A 16,966-nucleotide genomic window follows, 5' to 3' on the forward strand; every position below is an offset into this window, starting at 1 on the left:
TTTAATATTTGATATACAGTACAGGCCAAATGTTATGACACACCTTCTCATTCAATGTGTTTTCTTTATTTTCATGACCATTTACGTTGGGAGATTCTCACTGAAGGAATCAAAACTATGAATGAACACATGTGGAGTTATGTACTTAACAAAAAGTGGAGACCTGGTCTCCACAGTCACCGGACCTGAACCCAATCCAGATGGTTTGGGGTGAGCTGGACCGCAGAGTGAAGGTAAAGGGGCCAACAAGTGCTAAACACCTCTGGGAACTCCTTCAAGACTGTTGGAAAAGCATTTCAGGTGACGACCTCTTGAAGCTCATCGAGAGAATGCCAAGAGTGTACAAAGCAGTAATCAGGGCAAAGGGCGGCTATTTTGAAGAAACTAGAATATAAAACATGTTTTCAGTTATTTCATCTTTTTTTGTTAAGTACATAACTCCACATGTGTTCATTCATAGTTTTGATGCCTTCAGTGAGAATCTACCAACGTAAATGGTCATGAAAATAAAGAAAACACATTTATGAGAAGGTTTGTCCAAACTTTTGACCTGTACTATATTAGAGATATTCTCTCTATACATAGTTTATGTCATCATACACGGCATAGCACTTTTTGTTTCATTACAAGTATGTATGTTAAAATGCTTGTAATATGCTCGCTGTTCTCTTATAGACTCAATTTCCTAATGGCTGTGTTCCATTATATGCATCTCAAAATTAAATATGTTATGATCCCCACTGACTACAAATTCTCAACAGCAGTGCACTGTTAATTGGTACCTCATTCATAATAATGTGTGGTTAATTATGTGATTCCAGGAATGCCTGGAATCTATGCCTGGTAATGATTGCTATTGTTATAATCAATTAGTAAAAAACTGAAAGGTTTTTACTGAACGTGGGTTGAAAACGTTTAGCAAATCCGTGTTTGCTTATAATAAATTTGTAATGATATGAAGGGTCGTATTTGCCCCGCCGCCTCCAGTGATATCCAGCAGAGGGCAGTATAACCTAGCACATGAGTGACGTCAGCGGGCGACGTCACAGAAAACATGGCGGCATCCTGAGACGTACATGCTGGTTTGTTGTTAGCTAGACTCATCAGTGATAATTCGGTAGATTGTCTGGACCTGGACGTGTCAGAATGTCGCGGCTGATCGTGAAAAACCTCCCGAACGGGGTAAGTGAGGTGGAGCGCGGTTTTTAGGCGCTCAGCTCAGATTCCAAGTTTCAACAGTTGTGCAGAAGTGGAGACACAATTCTATTAATTAGCTGAAGAACCGTATTAAAAACGGTTTAGGTGGTGTTTCAGATTAAGCTGTGGTAGTAATTTAGACGTCGCGTGTTAAAAGTAAAAAGCGCCTGACGTTTGTGACATTTTTAAAAAATGAAAACTTCTAGGATGATGCGTGCTACGTCGCTTTATTTTCAGTTTAGTTTGATCTGTGGAGAAACCTGCTGTTATCCCCAAACAGACCAGTTTTTGCACATTTTTACACTGTAAACTGGAATCTGAGGCAGTGACCCTTTATTGATTAGAACAAATCTGTCTTGGTGGTAAAATAAAACTTGATTGGTTTTATGGCCACTAGTCCGGAAGTCAGAATTTGTCTTCAGCTTTTTACTTTCTGAAACCTCGGGCGTCGTAGACGACACCGTTTCACGCTTCCCACGTTTTGACAGATGAAGGAGGAGCGCTTCCGCAAGATGTTCGCCGCCTTCGGCACCCTGACCGACTGCAGCTTGAAATTCACGAAGGACGGCAAGTTTCGCAAGTTTGGATTTGTGGGATTCAAGTTGGAGGAGGACGCCGAAAAGGCGAGGAAGCATTTCGACAGGAGCTTCGTGGATACGTCCAGAGTAACGGTGGGTTGGTGGCGTCTGGTGTGTCTCGTGTGCTTCTGATCTGAGACTGAGGCCTCTGATGACTCCGGATTTAGGTGGAACCGTGTAAATCTTTTGGAGACCCGAGTAAAGACAGGCCCTGGAGCAAACACAGTCGCCAGCAGGCCAACGCAGAGGAGGACAAGGAAGATGGAAAAGCTTTTAAAGAGTCTCAGGAGGTGAGGAGCAGAAAAAAACTGATTATAACTGATGGTTTAATGAAAACCAGGACTGTGTGTGTGTTCCCGGTTTCGGTCTTCTCAAAGCACACGTTTTTATTTTATGAAACAATGATGTTGCTGCTGTTCAGGCTGGAAAATGTCACAGGAGTTAAAAATGGAAGACGTTCCAGACAACGTCACCTGAAGATCCCTCCAAAAGCACTGCCTGTCATATTCGGTGTGTGTGTGTGTTTACTTCACTTTAAACAACCGTTTCAATATTCTCATATTCCAGAACAAGGAGAAGAAGAAGAAGAATCGAGTCTCCACGGTTCTTGGTGATGTAAGTACTGATTCCAACATTAACAGTCATCCAGAATCCAGAGATAATGTACAGTTGAGGGGTTGCCTGGTGAGGAGTGAAGTGTGCAGAGGCTTCATGAGACGGTTTTTGGTTTGCGCTGATCCTTCGAATTTTGGAAAGTGTATACATTTGCATATATGTGGAGAGTGTGTTTTATTGTTATGTTCAACATAATTCTATCCGCTCCTCTTAACACAGTTGGAGAAGGACCAGGGCTTCCAGGAATTCCTTGCTGTGCACCAAAACCGTTCCCAGGTCCCGACATGGGCCAACGACTCCCTGGAGGAAAGCGCTTTCAGTGGGAGGATGACCGAAACGAGCAAAAAAGATGGGAAGAAGCCCAAGAAAACAGATGATTATTTAAATTTTGACTCAGACCAGTCTGTAGAAACAAGTGATGAAGAGGAGCAGCAGCAGCAGGAGGAGGAGGAGGATGATGGTGATAAATATTTTTTGTTTTAATGTGGGAAAGTATTTCTTATTAAGTTAAAAATGACCCCTCCAAAAGCCAGCAAAGTGGCTTTTTTATGTAATTAGCACTTTACTAATTACATGACTGTTGTTTCTGCAGCTCCAAAGCGGGCTTTAAAGACCGGCCTGTCCGACATGGACTACCTGCGCTCTAAGATGGTGGAAAAGTCCAATCTGGTTGATGACAGTGATGAAGACGACGTAGATGAGGAGCCAGAGGAGAAGGAAGGTGGTGATGCTGCTGAGGAGCAGCAGCAGGAGGAAGAGGAAGAGGGTGAAGAGCAGGAGAACATTCATGCGCAGCAGGACAGTGCCTATGACAGTGGGGACGTGGACAAGACGGCGAGCTCAGCCAACAGGCCTCATGTAAGTGTGTCGTGTGTGTAATAAGTGTCCTGCTTGTGCATAATAATGAACCATTACCTTAAAACAACTTTGCAAAATGTATATACTATATTGCTCAGTTATTACTCAGTTATTACTCAGTTCAAACTAATGAAAACAAAACCATCGTTTAACAAAAAAAATATTGATTTAACCTTAACCTTATCCCCATGTTAAAAGACATCATGTGTAATAGAGAACATATTGTCCTCTGAGTCTCCATCTGTACACTTTTGCTTGTAGGAGATCATTCTACCCCCCAGCTCTTCCAGCACATCTCTACACATCACCAGTTTTTCTGTAGTCTAATGAAATATTGCTGTGCGTAAGAATCAGGGTCGGCTGATTCTTAGCCACCATGCTGGACCACGTGATATTTACGCTGAGGGCCGTGGTATCTGCTCTTATTATTGTGTATATTGTACAGACAAGACACATTTTAAAACTAGAACGGTTTTCTAAAATCCTTGAATACACGCTTTCCTAATCGGTCTCCTTCTCTCATAACGTATTCAGCCGCCAACCACCGGTTATATGTTAATTATGCATTACACCGTACACTGTACGTGGCACAAACATTATACAAAACACTTATCAATGATCGATTTTTTTCATTTAGTTAATGACAAAGATGTATTGCTTCACAGTTTTGCTTCTTATTAGGTTTATAGATTAAAAGAGTGACAGGCGATTGTGCCTTTATTTATTATTCCGTCCCCGTCGCTTCCCCTAAACAAGGCTTCTAATTGTCATTATGAAGGTCCCAATTAGCTGCTGATTGAATTATTATAATTTTCCAAGTGTCTGTCAGTCCCACGCTGATAAAGACCCTTTGAGGAACGTGATGTTATGTTAATATCCATGACTGCAATGCTAACTACGTGGGCCGGGGAAGATTGAGGTCGTTTCGTTTGGTTCGTCCTGCAGGTCGAGCCCAGCACGGCCTTCACAGTGAAGCTTCGCGGCGTTCCCTTCAGAGTAACGGAGGTAAATCCGAGTAACGGCGTGCGACCCGACTCGCGTGCGGGCCGCAATGTTTCACACGCTGCCTCTTCTGCCCTCAGCAACAGATCCGGGAGTTCATGATGCCCTTGAAGCCCGTGGCCATCCGGATCGCAAAGATCTCCAACGGCTTAAACTCGGGTATCCGCGTCCCCTCTCATCCTTCTCATCCTTCAGCAGTCTGTGTTATTTCATCATGCCGTCACCCAGCAGTAAGCTGTGTGGCCAGTTTTTATGTAAAATATGCTGCACTCAAGTCAGGACTCGAAATGTTGTACAGACAACACAAAGAATAAATATGACGGTGAAGATTTTCCCCTGTTTTAATTATTGATTTATTGCATATACACTACAGGCCATAAGCCCAGATACATCATCTAAAACCATTTTATTAAACTTTAATCATAAGCATAAAAATGCACACAATATTAGAAGAAATTAGTGAAATTAGTTTTCATATAAAACAATCTGCGATGTGTCCTTTTTATAATTATCCTGAACTATGACCCCTCCCAATACCGGCTCCTATAATACTGCATTTTCTGCACTGGAAAAAGTACTGGACATAATGTCCCTCAGCCATCGTTCACGGGTGGGTGGGGCGGAGTCTCTTCATCACAGGATCGGGCGCCTTGCCAAAAAAGAAGCGATGAGAAGGGAAGCATGTTTGATTGCGGTCATCTTTCCAAAAGGAAGATTAGGTTTTATTTGGAATAGTATTTATATGGAAGGGGTTTGAAAGACACAACTGGGTCATGTCAAAGATTTATGAAGTTTTCTTGTATAAAAACCAGAGCATAGTGTTTTTAAAAGTCCAATGTTGGGCACAACGTCTGGCTTGATATGTATTTTATGTCTTAATAATTTATTTTAAAGATGTATTGATGTTGTTTTTTTCTCGGATTAGGGTATGTATATGTTGATCTGCGCTCAGAGCAGGAGATCGAGCGTGCCCTTCGGATGAATAAAGACTACATGGGTATGTTTTTAATCCATCCCAGCCGCTTCAACAATAGAAAAACAGCAGCATAGTGCTAAAAATACCCATAATACCAAGATCGGTGACCTGTTTTTAATTTACCTGCCCCAGCTTTAATTTTCTCCTGCATGGAAAAGATCCTCAAGTGTCCTCAGCATCATCAGAAATTAATTTGGATGTCCCTGCGGCCTTATTGGTTCGTTTTAATCATGTAAACCCATGTGTCTCCACAGGAGGGCGCTACATTGAAGTGTTTCGGGAGAGAAACCAGGAGAAGGTGGGAAGGAAAAGCGCCTGGCAGGAGCGCAATTTCCAGAGGGAGCTGAAGGAGGACGAGGAGGAGGAGGACGTGTCTGAGTCAGGGCGACTCTTCATCAGGAACCTGCCGTACACCTGCACCGAGGAGGAGCTGAGCGAGCTTTTCAGCAAGCATGGTGCGCGTTGTCTGTCTTTTGGTTCGAGCAGCCAGGCATGGCCCTTGTTCATCATTCTAAGCTCACAGGCATCCACAGAATTGGAAAAAAAAAAAATATGTGTGTGTGAGTGAGAGAGAGAGAGAGAGATTTTACATTTTGAAATTTACTTACGAAAAGAAAAAACATTAAAGATCATGTGCTGGTAACAGTAATAAAACACACAACAATACGGTAGTTTTAAAGTACAGCCCCTTCAATTCCCGATCCGCCAAGGTGCCACTGAGCAAAGCACCGTCCCCACACGCTGCTCCCCGGGCGCCTGTCATGGCTGCCCACTGCTCACCAAGGGTGATGGTTAAAAGCAGAGGACACATTTCACCATGTCACCGTGTGCTGTGCTGTGCTGCTGTGTATCACAATGACAATCACTTCACTTCCACTTCATATTCGCTGTCTCGTACTGTCTCCCAAGTTTCTTTGTGTTTATCAAGCTCTCACGCTCTCTTAGCGTCACGGCCAGTAGGACCTCTTATATTGTGGGAGTGGGAGCCTAAGAAAAGTTTGGCAATTTAAGACGCAGAATCAAACGGAGCGTCCTGTCTGCTCTCGATCACCTAAACCGGAATGAAATCCAGAGCCTGTCTGAATCAAATGTTGTTTTTTTTGTCCTGGAGGCCCTGTGTCCGAAATGAACTTCCCAATCGACAGCCTCACCAAGACGCCCAAGGGCTTTGCCTTCGTCACGTACATGATCCCGGAGAACGCCGTAGAGGCACTGGCCAAACTGGACGGCCATGTCTTCCAGGTATGACCCCGCTGGGCTGCTGGTGTTGGTGGTGTCTCGAGAGTTTTGTTTTTTTTTGTATTAAAAGCCTATGCCTTAGTTGCCATGCCATAAACAACTGGCTCCTGAAATGTCTGGAGTGTGAAAATAGCCATAATAATAAATATTAAATAAAAAATGGTCTAGTAAAGTTATCAGTTGTTATCCACCAAATTTGGGTGTTTCTGTGTGCTGGAATTTGCTTAAACATATAAGCAACGTTTAAGCAAATAATGACCTAGAGGGAAAAGAAACAGACCCGTTGTCCAAATCCTGATCCGCCAAGGTGCCACTGAGCAAAGCACCGTCTCCACACACTGCACACTGCTCACCAAGGGTGATGGTTAAAACCCAAGGACACATTTCGTTGTGTCACCGTGTGCTGTGCTGCAGTGTTTCACAATGACAATCACTTGTGCAGTGTGCAATGCAGTTGTGCAATTTGTAATTCATTTCATGGTCTTCTGGTTTTAATCGGACACAAGTTTTAAATTGATATATAAAGGCCTGCAGGCCTTGAACAGGGCAGTAAAGTCTTAGTCTAAGGAATGACTGTGTGACTTCAACACGGAGCGTGGTTGGTTTTATTTTACTGCACAGTTTGTTGTACTGTGAAATGGTGTAAATGTAAATATTCAGCATTTTCATCTCTAAAGAACACAAACAGCATCCAAGAAAAAAAATTAGTGTGTACAATGAAATATTCATTTACATTTTTGTGCTGGATGAAAGTGATTTATTCTGGAGCAGGAACTGATGTGCTGTGTGTGTGTTTGTGCGCGTGCAGGGCCGCATGTTACACATTCTTCCCTCTCGGATGAAGAAGGAGAGGTCGGAGGAGGGCTCAAGCGCACCCGGCTCCTCATCCTTTAAGCGACAGAAGGAAGCCAAGGACAAGGCCACCAGCAGCAGGTGTGCGGCTCTCCTTCCCTCCAGCGCTGTTCTGTCCGCCTCGGTTGGCCACAGGACAGGAAAACAGGAGTTACAGAGTTCATTTTTCTGCTCGCGGTGAACCGCTTCATGTCCCCTTCCCCCAGTCACATATGGTGCTGCTCTGTGAGCGAACGTTTCGGGCGCTCCATTTAATGTCGTACGTATTCACACATGTTGGTTGTTGACTGTAATTCTCTTTGTGGCCACCAGAGGCAGTCTAACACAGTGCACTTTTTTTTAAAAATCAGTTCTGTTCTGCAGACCTTGTCAGAAAACGCCCTGTGTTGGAGAGGGGAGGGCAAAGGGGTTAGATGTATAAAAAAATGGATTTCTCTATTTATTCTGCAGTTCTGTATTGACCCAAGAGTTTTTGTCAAAAGGTTCTCCCAAATGCTTTGGTAAAGCAATTCTTTAATCCGGTGCGCTCCCAGCAGTTGATTTTTTCAGTTGAAACGCTGCTCTCCAGCCTCCTCTACTCCTCTCCTCTTTTCTCCCAGTTCCCATAACTGGAATGCGCTGTTCCTGGGGACAAGTTCCGTTGCCGACGCCATTGCTGAGAAGTACAACACGACCAAGAGCCAAGTCCTGGATCATGTGAGTAACTGCACTGCCCTTCCGTGTTTCTAGGATTAGTCTAAGTAGGTGCCAAAAATGCTCACCAAGGTAAATGGGTTAAAAGCAGAGGATGCTTTTTGCTGTGTGCGCTGTGTGCTGTGTTGCAGGGTATCACAATGACAATCACTTCTCTTGATATTCCAAAAAATGATTCGGTGGAGTTTGGTGGCCGGTTGCACATCTTTTGACATCATCGTATGTCTCAAAACAAAACCTGTTGGTCGATCCAGATCTTTGTTTTCAAAGACTTTAGTACAAAATGTGCATTAGAATCTATACCTGTTGGTGTCACTGTGTCGTTGGGTTCCAATAGATTAATTTGGACAAGGTGACATTTTTAAATCTTTAGAAATCTCTGAAGCCACTGTGTGAAATATAACATGTTCTTTATATTCTGCAAACGTCTTATGACATTTAGGAAAAAAATAGGTTGTCCTCAACTGAAATTTACATTTACAGCATTTATCATGTTCCCTTATACAGAGCGACTTACAATCAGTAGTTACAGGGACAGTCCCCCCCTGGAGCAACTTAGGGTTAAGTGTCTTGCTCAGGGACACAATGGTAGTAAGTGGGATTTGAACCCGGGTCTTCTGGTTCATAGACGAGTGTGTTACCCACTAGGCTACTACCACCCCAAAACTGTAATGTTGTGAAAATGCTAAACCAGTAACTTATACTTTATTACATAATATAAAAACAACACTTTCCCAGAGCTTCTTATTGTTTAATTTTGTATAATAATTCATGATTTTGAAGGTGATTATTTTGGATGTGTGGTGTCTTCTGCTGTACAAAACAAATCTTAAACCTAACAAGCGGTTTGATGAAAATGGTTTTGGTAATGGTGCGTAAAATCACCGCCTATAGTAGTAAGGCCAGCCAATCAATGTTCATTACTGATTGGGCAAGATGCCTTGCTGTTCAAACTTGGAATGGTAAACAAGGGCTGACAGATATGACTTGAAATCAATACAATGACTTCCAACCATTTACCTCCACGTCGATGATTTACGCAATCCTAGCCTCACCACTCATTTCTCTGCATGGTTATAATATTAATATAATATTTTCCTATGTTTTCCATTTGCTAAAAGAAAATGTTGTAATTGTGCTATTTAGTAAAAAGTCAAAGTTACTCTTGGGAATTGTGGGATTGATCTGCATTGTGGCATTGGTCTGCCAAAGAATTGTATACACGGCATGAATTCCGCAATCTCGCCCTCGAGCTTTTGAGACACGGCTATGGAGTTTTGGCTTAATTTCTATAGAAGTGAAGTTGCTGGAGACCCACGGTGTTTTGTAATCATGTCTGCTGAAGTGGATTTGATTGAATAAACTGACAGTTTAGAACAGATTCACACAGTGGGGAAGGGCTTTTATAGAAATAATCAGTAACCCCCCATCTACCATGTCGCCTCCATATTGAAAGAGCATCGCAAAAGTGTCCTCTGGAGTGGAAGAAGTGCCCTATCGGCTGGTCTTCATATAAAAAAAAGTGATCGAATGGCCTCCATGGTGTCTTGATGAGTTGCTTTTTATTGCAGAAACACGATTCATTGTCCTGAGAGGAGCCTTACTATAGTCTAAATCACCGAAAATGGCCCTTCAAAATGGCAACAACACAAGGGCTTGGTTTTTGTTATTTAGGCCAAAATTGAAAACTATTTGTCGCTGAGTCCAGTCTTCAGCGAGCTTTAACAAAGGTTACATGTTTTTGGCAGGATTTAAAATATTCTATTAAATAAGTAAGTTAGACAGCAAAATAATTATCTTTGTACATTTTTACAATGATTGGAAATCAAAATTTGATTTTGAACTCATTAGTGGGTCTATTATTAATGAATCATGCCAATCCCTTTTGGAGCAATGGTGATTATGTACAACTGGCTTTATGGAAAATATATGATTATTAATTTAGAAAAGTCTATCCCCCTTTAGGTGTTTCACCTCAAGTATTGCCATTATGACCCACATTATAATAATAAATAGTTTTCACATGAGTCGATCATAATCAAATAAGATAATCTGTTACTACGATATTTTACTAATATTAATCAATGGAAGATGCTGGCCTTTTTTTTTTTTAGGAATCACAGGGCAGTGTGGCGGTCAGGATGGCCCTGGGGGAGACCCAGATCGTCCAGGAGACGCGGCAGTTCCTGCTCGACAACGGCGTCAGCCTGGACTCCTTCAGCCAGGTACGCAACCACAGGCGAACTCCCGACCTCCCGCCGACTTGCCGCCTTCTCCGGCAGGAGCAGCTGTGTTTGTGTTGCTGATCACACATCCAGACATGGCTGTCATGGCGAGCCAGGGGACGGAGAGAGACGCAGGGTGAGCGTCAGGACCAGCTGTGAGAGAGCAGAGCAGCTGGAACGAAGCCGGCGCCACCGCAGCAGAGCAAACACGCGACCAGCTCCATCTTTCGTTTTTTTGAGATTAGTCTCAAAATGTTGTCCAATAAGATAATGCTTTTCTGCTCTGTTTGTCTGTGTGTGTGTGTGTGTGTGTGTGTGTGTTGCAGGCAGCAGGTGCGCGCAGTAACTCTGTTATCCTGGTGAAGAACCTCCCGTCGGGGGTGCAGGTGTCCGAGCTGGAGACCCTGTTCTCCCCGTTCGGCTCCCTGGGCAGAGTGTTGCTGCCTCCTTCCGGCCTGACGGCCATTGTGGAGTTCCTGGAGCCCACCGAGGCCAAGAGAGCTTTCACGAGGCTGGCGTACAGCAAGGTGAGACACACACACACACACACACACACACACACACACACTCACTCACTCACTCACTCACTCTGTCGAATATATTTTTAAAAATACATCTAGCTCACTTGCTTCTCTTGCACACACATTTCTACAAACACTCGTTCTATTCATCTCTTCTCACCCTCACACATGTTCTCACACACACACACACACACACACACACACACACACACACACAAGATATTGCATGTATTTGCTTGCCTGTCTTTCACCTCACTTTGCACGGACCATGACAGGAACTGGTAATACCTTTTGTACAAGGAGCATGATGTACATGAGCTCTCTTACAATCATCTGGGGACCACACCCACTACCACCAGCTTTCTTTTTTTTATCAATTATGATTGAACATATAGTGGACGTTTATGTGAAAATATTTATAGTGCACCTTTATGTTAAAAAGACACACACACACACACACACTGAGTTTCTCTCATGTGCCCTCTACTTCTCTGTAGTTCCAGCACGTTCCTCTGTATCTGGAATGGGCTCCCACAGCCGTGTTCAGTACACCGGCCCAGATCAGCACCACGAAGCCCCCAGCAGGTACCCGCCGCCCCGGCAGCATCTCATTCACACTCATCAACTGGTGAAGCCATGGTGAAGAGGGTCCAGAACACCCTGGCCTCACATTTGTCCTCCTCTTCTTCTCCCCTTTTCATTCCTCTGTCCAATAACAGAAACCCAGGCAGGTAATGAAGCTGTAGTCAAACAGGCGGCCGAGGAAGAAGAGGAGGAGGAAGAAAATGAAGAGGATGAAGAGGATGAGAGTGTCCCAGGCGCTATGCTCTTCGTCAAGAACCTCAACTTTAGCACTACGGAGGAGACGCTACGTCAGGTGAGGTAGGGGGTGTGGCTTGGTGTTTACCTACCAGGCTGCTGCATCAGGTGTGGTGTGAAAAAATGAAAAAATTATTCAAATATCAATATTACACATTCAATACATAAAACTATTTTTTTTTTATAACAGCTTAGTTTAAAACTCGAAAGGTGACAAGCAACAGATAGAAGAGTAAAATGAGCTCTCTTTAGGCAGTCACTTCCATTTTCCAGGCTGCTGGACAATATTTTGCATGTAGACTGTGTTAGAAAATTTGTTGCATTTAAAAAAATAACTCAGAACAATACTTGAGTCTTTTGAGCTCAGTATGACATCATGAACAGCTTAAGCACTAACACCGTGGATCTGAACAGGAATCATGGGTCTGGGTCAGTTTCCATCTCATGGATTTTTGAACGGAGAACATCATTGAAGTCCTCTTGTAGTCTGAGACCAGGCTTAATCCATGAAGGGGAAACTGAGTATTGAGCTGGCAAATCCCAGCGAAGCATGGAGATCTTCCATAAGAAGAGAAGCTGTTTGACCTGCAACTCAAATTGGTACCACATCAATGAGAACGCTGAGCTTTTTAATTCCTTAATTTCAGTTATTCAATAAACTGAGGTTTCACATGTGATTAGTGGCCTTATAGTCACCATTGATCACACTCATCGTGACCTTTTTGCCTCTTTTGACAAAAAAGTTCTTATTCCTGGAGCTTCTTTTGCCCAATCTATGCTGCACTTAATGAAACCTCATCAGAGGAAGTCAATTACATTGAGGACAACTGATTTGTTCAACTAATTAGAACCATCATAAGCACCATTGACCAGTTTGATCGCAACCATTTTAAGTAGAGAATCATTATGGTCAATTGATTGGTTCAGTTCTACTCTAGTAGTCATTGGTGTGTGTCATTTTTAAATACTGATGCTGTTCTGGTTTTCAGGAACATGAAGGAAAGATTCATTCAGAAGACTTGAGTCAGTTGAGGACTTGAGTCCTGTCAAGAATGACCACAATCTGTTAAATGATTCTTTAAAAAATGTTGGTCTGTCTCTGTGTGTGTTTCATTCACAGACCTTTTCCAAATGTGGTGAAATCAAAAGCTGCTCCATCTCTAGCAAGAGAGATAAAACAGGTAATTCTTGATTTTCTCTATATCTAAATTATTTCTGTTTTACTTGATAAAGCACAAGCAACACTAATGTATAGTTACAGCGGTGTGAAAAAAGCATTTGTAGATCTCAACGTGTTGTCGAGTCATACCTAACTGTATCGTTGCACTATTTCATTTGATGACAAGAAACCTACTTGAACTTGAATTTGGCCCACTGTTGGGCAGTGGTGGCCTAGCGGTACAGGAAGCGTTGCCGTTCGAATCAAATCGGTGCCTGTCCTGGCTGCCCACTGCTCACCAAGGGTGATGGTTAAATACAGAGGACACATTTCGTTGTGTCACTGTGTGCTGTGCTGCAGTGTTTCACAATGACAATCACTTCACTTTCAGTTACTTTTGTTCTCATTTGTTCCTGAATTTATTTGGATCTCAGCATGATTTACATTTACAGCATTTATCAGACGCCCTTATCCAGAGCGACTTACAATCAGTATTTACAGGGTTAAGTGTCTTGCTCAGGGACACAATGGTAGTGGAATTTGAACCTGGGTCTCCTGGTTCATAGGCGAGTGTGTTACCCACTAGGCTACTACCACCCAGGGCTCAGCATGATGTCGAGCTGGTCTGTATTTGGTCTACATTTGTCAGGCTGGACTTATTTAAGTAAATTCCTGATTGAGTAATGGTGTGGCAGTAATCATGCCTGGGTGTGGCTAGAGATATTGAACTGGTTTTAACAGGAATGGCCTCCCTCACCACATTTTGTGTACTTGTGTTGTCTTTGACTAAAACTTAATATTTTTTGATGAACTGAAACATTTAAATGTGACTAACATTTAACAAAAACAAACACTTTTTCACACAGTTGTAATCTAAAAAGGTGTGTGTATACACTCTGGTTATTTGTGTGTGTGTGTGTGTGTGTGTGTGTACATTGCTGCTCTCCTCAGGTAAGCTGCTGTCAATGGGCTATGGATTTGTGGAGTATAAAAAGGCCGATGGCGCCCAGAAAGCCCTGCGACAGTTGCAGGTAGAGTCCACCTCACTGTACATCATTTTCATTTTAACAGTCCATTAACATAGTATTAGAATCAGATATTAAATTATAGCATTTAAAATATAAAAATAACATCATATGAGTTTTAATTTCAGTTTTTTTCCCCCTTTTTTCTCAGCACTGCAAGGTAGATGAGCACCAGCTAGAAATAAAACTGTCAGAAAGAGCCACCAAGTAAGGAAAAGTTCTTCCTCTCCTCTGACCTTTAACCCATTCATGTGGTTCTATATACTGTACCATCCGTTATCAAGTTCAAGCTTTTTATTATTATTATTTGGGAAAGAGCTATGGCAGTATATTCCAATGTTAACAATTATCATTTTTACTATGAAATATGAAATACCCCAGCTGAATGTTATACCCAATAGGCTTCTACACTGTGTAGAGTAAAGTAAAGTGTGCTTTTAAAGGGTTTCATAGAGTGAACCATATTTAACGTATAAATGATCTTATTGTTAATCTTAATAACGTAACGCTGTCAAAGTTAAATAAATAGCGTGAAGACTACATGTGTGATAAGACTACAGTTTTGACAACACAGCTGATTATTTCCTTCATTAAACTCCATTTTTGTAGCATTGGCGGCTTCTGTTAGAGGAGAGAGGGGTGGTTCTCCATGAATTATTTATCTTGGCCAGCCTCACGGATCCATTATCAAAACATTGTCTTTAATGGATTTATATTAAAAGCTTTAATAGCACGGCCAAGTGTTCCCCTCTCCTCCCCGGCCTCGATTTTCCGTTCTTCACGGCACACCCCTACACTGACTGTAAAGTTACTTACTCTTCCTATTAGCAGCTGTAATGTCATTAAAAACACCCCGGTGCATTTAATAGCACTGAATACTCCTAACTGAGGTTAAATGCCTTCTCTCCGTGCTTCTTCAGAGCCTGCGTGGTGAGCCACCGGAAGAAGCAGACGGCCAAGAAGCAGACCACCTCCAAGATCCTGGTCCGGAATATCCCATTCCAGGCAACGGTGAAGGAAGTCCGAGAGCTCTTCTGGTAAAGCCACATATGAGATCAGAAGATATAATGGAATGGAATGTGCGGGCGGGGCTGAACTGAAGCATCTCTCCTGTAATGTAGCACGTTCGGGGAGCTGAAGACGGTCCGCATGCCCAAGAAAGCAAGCGGCACCGGGTCCCACCGGGGATTTGGCTTCGTGGACTTCCTCACCAAACAGGATGCCAAAGTGAGAATTTGTGACCCCAGTGTTTACAGTAGCTGTTCGCTGCTCTCTCTCTTTCTCCCTCACACTGTCGGCGCCTCAATCTGTTCCTGTCTCTAAACAGAAAGCGTTCAAGGCCCTGTGCCACAGCACCCATCTGTACGGCAGGCGCTTGGTTCTGGAGTGGGCAGACACCGAGGAGAGTGTCGATGCCCTGCGCAGGAAAACAGCCCAGCACTTCCACGGTAAACCCGGCGCCTTCTCAGCTGGTTATGTCGCTGCCGAAGTCCGTTTGATTCATTCAGGAGCGATTTCACCATCTTAAAAGGGCCACATCATGTACAGAGTAACTCGGTTTATGATGTAGTAGCAGATCGGTATGATCGCATATACACATAATGACGGTTACGATTTAACCAAACACAATTCCACCAACCATTTAGCTACAGGTTTTGATTTGGATCATTTCAAAAGGAAATTCACTCTAAAATAATCTAAATAAAAAAAAAATCAACTATTCATTTCTGCAGTAAACTCACAAAAGTTACTTTTATTATGATGCTGAAATAACACAAAAATTGACATTGTAGCTGCTGAGAAAATCAATTTACTTTGGATGTGACATTTGTCCGCTGGGGTCCTGCCTTTTTCAAGGAGACCTAGGATTCAGAGTCTTTTCCCCACCGTACTTTAAGCTACAAATGATGTATTACACATGATGTTGCTTTAAAATTAGAATTTATGGTTAAACATAATTTGTACCTATTACGAATGTCAGTATTGTATTGTCATGATTAGTAGAAGTGAGCGACTAGGAATGACCAGATTTGTGTATTTCTTGCTGATAACACACGCTTTTAGTCAAAAAGATTTGTGAAATGCTGAATGTCCTTCACAGGCAGGCAGAAACACACATCAATTCCTCATTAGCCTGAACTCGAATTCCTGCACTCATTTCTCCAAGAAAAGAAAAAATACTAAATTCAATAAATTAGGAATGAACCTGCTAAAAGGTTTTTCTTATTGAAGAGGATGCTTTACGAAAAGCTGTCATGAGAAACTCTAAACCGGTTTTCATGACCTTTTTTTTTTTTTTTTTTTTTTTTTTAAATGATTGTTTCTTCCAGCCACTATTTCAGTTGATTGTAATAAATTCAGAGCCTTAAAACATCCAACTTTGTGTTTGACTTTTAAATTGCTACTGAACTTCCGGGGGATTGGGTGGCTTGAGCGTCTCCCAGAAACGAAGTTCTGATGAAATTTCCAGCTTTCTCAGAGGGAGCTGTTAACAGAATTCTCTCTGTTCCTCCCTCAGATGCTCCCAAGAAGAGGAAGCAGTCCGAAATGCTGGAGGGCATCCTGCAGCAAATGGAGGCTGGAGAAGGAAAAGACGAGTAAGCTGAGAGAGCTGAAGAACCAGGCAGCAGATGTCAGACTTTTCAGCCGCACTTCACATCGTCCTTCAGATGGCTCTTCAGATGGCACACCCGTCTGAAAATGGAGGCCAGAGGGCAGATGAGGACCTGCCCGGCCCTTCACAACTGCAGATGTAACCAAAAGCTCTGCGAGTCCCAAAAATGCAGATTCCCACCCACACCCCCCAGGCCCTGAGGGTTTCTCTGCGATGGATGCAATTTGTCTTCATCTGAAACCAGAGCCCTAGAAGCATCCAGTACTTTTTACATTTTTAAAAATGAAACTGTACATGGAATATTGTGTAAGTAGGTGTGGCGTGTTTTATGGATCATTAAAGAGATGTGTTATTAACCATTCTTGTAAAAATGATCAGCATAGTCTGCTCTGAAATGCTGGGGGCGTGTCCTCGGAAGCCAGTGAAACCGCACCCCTTTCTTAAGTGTTACAACTACAGGCTGGAAAATGGATGTTCAATCATTTTCTCCAAAGCAATATGGATTACAGACTAGCATAGCATAGCATAGCCAAATACACGTAGCGTTACCCCACTCCCCAGCCACGAAAGTTAAGTTCAGACGTGGGTGCTGG

The 16,966-nt window shown here is 42.8% G+C and overlaps 1 protein-coding gene across 1 annotated transcript; it reads left to right on the forward strand.

The window, feature by feature from the left end:
* Positions 1-1,034: 1,034 nt before the first annotated feature.
* rbm19 (RNA binding motif protein 19) lies at positions 1,035-16,729 on the forward strand. Its single transcript, XM_028999143.1, has 24 exons — positions 1,035-1,182; positions 1,686-1,868; positions 1,943-2,065; positions 2,343-2,390; positions 2,610-2,850; positions 2,983-3,248; positions 4,194-4,253; positions 4,331-4,409; positions 5,176-5,247; positions 5,481-5,681; positions 6,338-6,468; positions 7,274-7,398; positions 7,917-8,013; positions 10,125-10,235; positions 10,562-10,762; positions 11,254-11,341; positions 11,476-11,633; positions 12,696-12,756; positions 13,686-13,765; positions 13,911-13,966; positions 14,680-14,796; positions 14,881-14,986; positions 15,087-15,207; positions 16,278-16,729. The coding sequence occupies exons 1-24, from the start codon at positions 1,147-1,149 to the stop codon at positions 16,358-16,360; spliced, it is 2,844 nt and encodes a 947-aa protein (XP_028854976.1). The 5' UTR covers positions 1,035-1,146; the 3' UTR covers positions 16,361-16,729.
* Positions 16,730-16,966: the final 237 nt, after the last annotated feature.

This window comes from Denticeps clupeoides, chromosome 12, assembly GCF_900700375.1.
Source record: "Denticeps clupeoides chromosome 12, fDenClu1.1, whole genome shotgun sequence".
NCBI lineage: Eukaryota > Metazoa > Chordata > Actinopteri > Clupeiformes > Denticipitidae > Denticeps > Denticeps clupeoides.

What these genes read in the sequence shown, in the direction of transcription:
- rbm19 (XM_028999143.1), top strand. Translation starts at nt 1,147, where the DNA reads ATGTCGCGGCTGATCGTGAAAAACCTCCCGAACGGG. An exon ending in TTCCCTTCAGAGTAACGGAG is followed by an intron (nt 4,254 to 4,330) that starts GTAAATCCGAGT and finishes TTCTGCCCTCAG; the next exon opens with CAACAGATCCGGGAGTTCAT. An exon ending in TGGACGGCCATGTCTTCCAG is followed by an intron (nt 6,469 to 7,273) that starts GTATGACCCCGC and finishes GTGCGCGTGCAG; the next exon opens with GGCCGCATGTTACACATTCT.